The 6000-nt window shown below is 50.5% G+C and overlaps 1 protein-coding gene across 1 annotated transcript in view; it reads right to left on the reverse strand.

Moving 5' to 3' along the window:
• Positions 1 to 5708, reverse strand: part of NCAPD3 (non-SMC condensin II complex subunit D3) — a 50188-nt gene extending 44480 nt beyond the window's left edge. The window contains exons 1-7 of the mRNA XM_054176167.1: positions 5665 to 5708; positions 4221 to 4382; positions 3646 to 3659; positions 2992 to 3165; positions 2170 to 2231; positions 1825 to 1912; positions 433 to 566 (exon numbers count right to left, since the gene is read on the reverse strand). Coding sequence (XP_054032142.1) covers positions 433 to 566; positions 1825 to 1912; positions 2170 to 2231; positions 2992 to 3165; positions 3646 to 3659; positions 4221 to 4350 — 602 coding nt within the window. The 5' untranslated portion in view covers positions 4351 to 4382; positions 5665 to 5708. The remainder of the gene's footprint in view (positions 1 to 432; positions 567 to 1824; positions 1913 to 2169; positions 2232 to 2991; positions 3166 to 3645; positions 3660 to 4220; positions 4383 to 5664) is intronic.
• Positions 5709 to 6000: the final 292 nt, after the last annotated feature.

Genomic DNA, 6000 nt, shown 5'->3' on the forward strand with positions numbered 1-6000 from the left:
GCTGTCTGGGGAGTCTCTGCACAAAAATTGCTTTCAAGCACCAGGGATTCCCCAGGCAGGGGATACAATAAAGATCTCTTTTGCCTGTGTTTAAGCAAGGGAAAGCGAAGCAGCAAGCAGCGAGCTCCACACTAACCTTTTCTCTCGTTTACATTACTCTGTAGGCAACTACAACACCTAAAAGCCTGACACCAAGAAGGTAGGTCCTGCTTTGCTGTCAAACAGAACCCTTTTTTTTCCCCCCTCCCCCCCACCAGCAAGTTCAGTAAATTCCCATTACAAACACTTTAATTAAACCTCATTTGCACAAACAGCTTCAAAGTCAGTGCCTCTTTGGCTCGTCCCTTTAGCAGCTCCAGAGTAAAGCCAAGGCATGCCAGAAGAAAGAGCAGGCATTCCCAGGAAGGGTAGTGCCAGAGCTCTGTGCTTCACCTGATGAATTTTATAGCCTGGTTCCTGGCAGAGATCACAGGGGATGTGATGGCAAGGGGTGTGCACCTGGAACCCACCCCACGCTCCTGCATGAGGATGACGTTGAGGTGGTGTCGGAAGACCTGGCGAAGGATCTGGAAAGGAAAGGTTATTTGCAGGGTCAGCTCATGTCCAGAGAAGGGCAACAAAGCTGGGGAAGGGTTTGGAGAAGAGGGCTGGGCAGCTGAGGGAAGTGGGGGTGTTTAGTGTGGAAAAGAGGAGGCTGAGGGGAGACCTCACTGCTCTCTACAGCTCCCTGAAAGGAGGCTGAAGCCAGGTGGAGGTTGGTCTCTTCCCCCTAGAATCACATGACAGGAGAGGAAATGGCCTTAAGTTGTGCCAGGGGAGGGTTAGGTTGGAGATGAGGAACAATTTCTTTGCTGCAAGAGTGGTCAGGGATTGGAAGAGGCTGCCCAGGGAGGTGCTGGAATCCCCATCCCTAGAGGTGTTCAAGAAACCTGTGGCCATGGCACTTGGGCACGTGGTTTAGAGGCCATGGTGGGGGTGGGTTGATGGTTGGCCTGGATGATCTTAAAGGGATTTTCCAACCAAAACAACTCTATGATTCTGTGCCTCACTGAGCAGTCAGAGGCAGGGAAGATGAGATAGGTTTCAGAAGCAGAGCTGCTACACCTTCCTGACACCACTAATGTCAGCAGTTTGAGGAGCTTGTGCTGTGCTAAGCAACCAGGGAGGCTGAAACACACAGGTCTAAGGCTGTTAAAGCTGGGCAAGCACTCAGGTGGGTGTCAGATTGGCATGCACTGAGCTCCAGGCTTTCCTGACTAGACAGCTGCTAATGCCCTGAGATACTCAGGTGGTTTCCAGGCTCACAAACACAGCAGCAGGGTCACACCCAACACTCCAAACCCCATGCACAGGAGCAGCACACAGGGAAGTGGGAGATGACAGAGGGTGCTTGAACAAAGTAAATGTGAAGCTACAGGCACATTTCTGGTAGAGCTGGATGTCCCATGAGGACTGAGTGCTCTCTGAATGAGAATCAGCCCTGCTTCCCATCATCTGCACAGAACACTTCCCCAGCATGCTCCACTGCTGCACAACCCAAGGCCACAGCAGGCTGCCAAGCAGTGCTGGAGCTCCATCTAGCAGGGAAGAAGAAAATTCCAGGCAAGCACAGCAAGCCTAGAATCCCTCCTTTTGTAAGGTGCAGAGATCTATTATCACTGTAGCTGTCCTGTCCTCTGGTTTTGCTTCATCTGCCACAGGAGTCACTAGAGCAGAGAATTCAATGACCTTGAAATGCATCATCATAGCAGGCAAGGGAAATAAGGACTGGGATGGACAAAATACAGCTTGCCTCTGGTTTGAAAGGTTTGGTCCAACTTTTACCTTATCTTCTGAACCATGCAGAGGGGAACACAGCAATCTCAGTCCATAATAGGCCAGCTCAGGAATGGACTTGGCTTCATCCACATCCCTAAGCAAAAGAAGGCAAAGGGATGTCTTCATCTCTCATCAGAGGAACCTTTACTACAACTATCACAACCCAGCGTGCCCACTGACTGGAAAATATTCAATATTCACTAAATGCTGTTTACTGTGAGCTAGGTGGAACAGGTTCTAATTATCTTTAGTGAAAGAAATCACTGCTTTCATCTCCACACAAACAGGATAATAGCAACACAAGCAGCGGGCTCCAAATCACCACACAAACATCAACAACTCTCTGCTTACATTGCTGCTGACACCTTGAACTCCTGCACAGCTGGCTCAAAGCTTGCCATTTCAACAAAGACCTGCAAGGGGAGGTGGGGAAAAAAAAGGCTAAGATTAGCTAATCCACACAAGGGCAAGGTGTGAGGGCTGCTTGGGCACAGAGAACTTAAGATGAACTTTCAAACCACGGTGTGTGTCCCCCCACCCCGAAGCACAACAGAAGGAAACCACAAAACCCAGAGGCTCAGCAAGCATCTTCCCCCTGGGGCAGTGAGGGTTAATCATGAGGACACAGAACTGCTGGAGCAGGTCCAGAGGAGGCCATGAAGATGATCTAAGGGCTGAGGAAGCTCTCCTATGGAGACAGGTTGAGAGTAGGGGCTATTCAGGCTGGAAAAGAGACGGCTCCAGGAAGACCTTAGAGCAGCTGAGGAAGCTCTCCTATGGAGACAGGTTGAGAGAGCTGGGGCTGTTCGACCTGGAGAAGAGAAGGCTCCAGGAATACCTTAGAGCAGCCTTCCAGTACCTTGAAAAGGCTTACAAGAAAGCTGAGGAGGGACTTTTTGCAAGGGCTTGGAGTGACAGGATGAGGGACAATGCATTGAAGCTGGAACAGAGGAGATTGAAACTGGAGATGAGGAAGAAATTCCTTACAATGAAGGTGTTGAGGCACTGGAACAGGTTGCCCTGGGAGGCTGTGGATTCTCCCTCCCTGAAGGTGTTCAAGGCCAGGCTGGATGAGGCCTTGAGCAACCTGGGCTGGTGGCTGAGAGTTGCAACTAGATGATCTTTAAGGTCCTTTCCATCCCAAGCCATTCAATGAATCTATGCATTCCTTACCTGCAGGCAGTTCTGTACAGACTGAGGATTGTCTTTTAGGGAGAACTTAGGCAGAAGCCTCAAGAAGCTTTTCAGGAGGAAGAAGGTCGAGTTGCGAACTTGCAGGAGATCATCCGCTGAGAAGTAAACATTTTCACAGTCCTCTTCCTCCTCCTCTTCCAAGGCCTCTTCCCTCTGCATTGGCAGAAAAGAGAGACAGCATGGCCCTGTCTCACAGCCCTGGCTAATCTCTTTTGCACATTTCACACAGTTCTCAGGCTAGGGCCTGGAGGATTTCACATCCAGACATCTAAATCTTTGCTTTCAGATTAGTTAATGCACTTAACAGGAGGGGAAAAAAACCAAACCAGACAGAAAGATGAAACTTGAAGATTGAACACAGGAAGCTCCACCTCAACAGGAGGAGAAACTTCTTTGCTGTGAGGGTGCTGGAGCCCTGGAGCAGGCTGCCCAGAGAGGTTGTGGAGTCTCTTACTCTGGAGACTTTCAGGAGCCATCTGGATGTGTCCCTGTGTGACCTGCCCTGGGTGATCCTTCTTTGGCAATGGGGTTGAACTTGATGATCTCTAGAGGCCCCTTCCAACCCCTCCCATCCTATGATTCTGTGAGAAAGTCCATCAGAGCAGCAGACAGTTATCTGCATTCTCATCTGACACTTGGAGAGTCCTCTCAACCAATTCCCATCATGCCTACAACCTTCTTCCCTTGCTTGCCATGACCCTGCAGCACTGATGTTCTCTCAGGATTTCTGATGTGAAATCCTCAGGTCCCTGGGAATAACAGCATGTAAATGTCAGGAGCAGCTGAGTGCAGCTCAGCACAGCATTCAGGTCTTAACTCCCCATCAGTCAGCTGGCAGAGAAACACAAATACCATTTGCAAGCAGGTCACATACTCACTCGAAGCAGCTGATACAAATTAGTTTCCCCCCTTTGCTACTGAGCTCTCTAACAGTAAGGCAGAGGGAAATAAGCTGCATTTTTTAGATTAGTCAGCAGCCAAGAACCTGCTCCTAGTGTTGAATCATCACACCTTTGAAATTCCTAGTAATAGGTAAAGGATCAAGAGCACAGATGAATAAAAGGTGGAGAATTGAAATAGTTGGGGGGGGGTAGGTAGGGGAAGAGAAGTGTAACACTGACCTAGAAGTGAACCAGCCTGCCAACAATTTGTGTATGAACAGAGGTTTCTCTGCACAGAGAGCACACACAAACATCTTACATTGCCACTCCTGCAGACTCTTCCTCTCTTTGTGTTCCTCCCCATGGTGCTCTGAGCGTGGTTCTTCTTCCTCTTCCTCATCACGTCCGAGTCTCGAGGCCAACATTTTGTCAGGGTGTAAAGGCACTTATCAAACATCACTTGATGGAAGAGCTGGTTAACTATGCTGCCTGCCCAGAAAAGACAACATCAGACACCTCCCAGACAAGAGACACTCATTAAATCATCTGGCCATTGCTCCAGCCAAGGAGACAGCCAGGACAAAGGCACTGTCCTGGGAGCTTGGGGCAAGACAAGAAAGAATTGCTTGAACCAAGCCCAACTGCATCAGCAATGGCATTCCCCAGTAGCAGCACCACTTTGACTCCTTCCAGCTGGTGATGTGCCACACAACCCACAGCAGCAGAACTAGAACTTTGAATGTCAAAGGATATTGCTGTGCATGTCCCTGAGAGAACTCCAGCAGTGTGTTATTTGCAACAATGCTTCAGTTTTCACAGCTCAGCCTGACCAGGGGAGTGATGGTGCCCCTCTGCTCAGCACTGGTGAGGCCACACCTTCAACAGTGGGGGGCAGCTTTGGGCTCCTCACTCCAAGGACACCAAAGGCTGGAGCAGGTTCAGAGAAGGGCAACAAAGCCGGGGAAGGGTCTGGAGAACCAGGCTGGGGAAGAGCAGCTGAGAGAACTGAGGGCGTTCAGCCTGGAGAAAAGGAGGCTGAGGGGAGACCTCATTGTTCTCTACAGCTCCCTGCAAGGAGGTTGGAGTGAGGTGGGGGTTGGTCTCTTCTCCCTACTATCAGGTGATGGAGAGGAAATGGTGCCAGGGGAGGTTTAGGTTGGAAATCAGGAACAATTTCTACACTGCAAGAGTGGTCAGGGATTGGCACAGGCTGCCCAGGGAGGTGGTGGAGTCACCATCCCTGGAGGTGTTCAAGATACACTGTGGACATGACACTTGGGGACATGGTTTTAATGGCCATGGTGGTGCTGGGTTGATGGATGGACTCAATGGCCTTAGAGGGCTTTACCAGCTGAAATAATTCCATGAGTCTAAAAGCAATGCACGGTGAAATGCTGTCTAGTTACAAAGCAGGAATCAGCTCTGCCTTCACTGAGAATTACTGTCAAAGCAGAGAGTTTGAGCTCTGTGTGCCTTGCTGACTCCTCTGGCGACCTTGTCAGAGCTCCTGAGAAGACAAACTTCAACACAGACCCTGGCTGAGACCATCAAGCCACTCTCTGACAGGAGAACCAAGCTGCTCTCAGAGCGCAGCAGCTGTTCACCGCTCAGCAGCCTGCCCGAGCCTGGTCCCCAGGGACTGCAGGGACATCAAGTGGACAGTTCAAACACCATCACTTGCTCCACCTGGAATTCTTAGGAAGGCAGGCAGGCTGTTTCTGCCAGAGGAGTGTTTGACCCAGCAGTGGGGAGGCACAGCCCCTTTGCTCACCTGGGATCTCCAGCAGCAAGAAGTACAACCCAGCCGCGTGCAGCGCCTGGAGCCTCTGCTCCGCATTAGCTGCTCGTTGCTGGCCGGCTTGGACAAAGTGGCACAGCACAGCCATGAAGGTCTTAGGGCTGAAGCTGTGCTTAGAAAACACAGTCCAGACATTCTGAAGGAAAAGACACAAAGAGCAAGAAATCCTGTGAGAACACAGCTCTCTACAAGTAGCTTCTGTGCCTTTCTTAACCGTGGCTACTGCGACCACCCACCAATGTGTTTCAAGACTTGGCACTGAGAGGCTGGAGAGCAGCCAGAGAAGGCAACCAAGCTGGTGAAGGGTCT

This window comes from Dryobates pubescens, chromosome 34 (genome assembly GCF_014839835.1).
Source record: "Dryobates pubescens isolate bDryPub1 chromosome 34, bDryPub1.pri, whole genome shotgun sequence".
In the NCBI taxonomy this organism is placed as follows: domain Eukaryota; kingdom Metazoa; phylum Chordata; class Aves; order Piciformes; family Picidae; genus Dryobates; species Dryobates pubescens.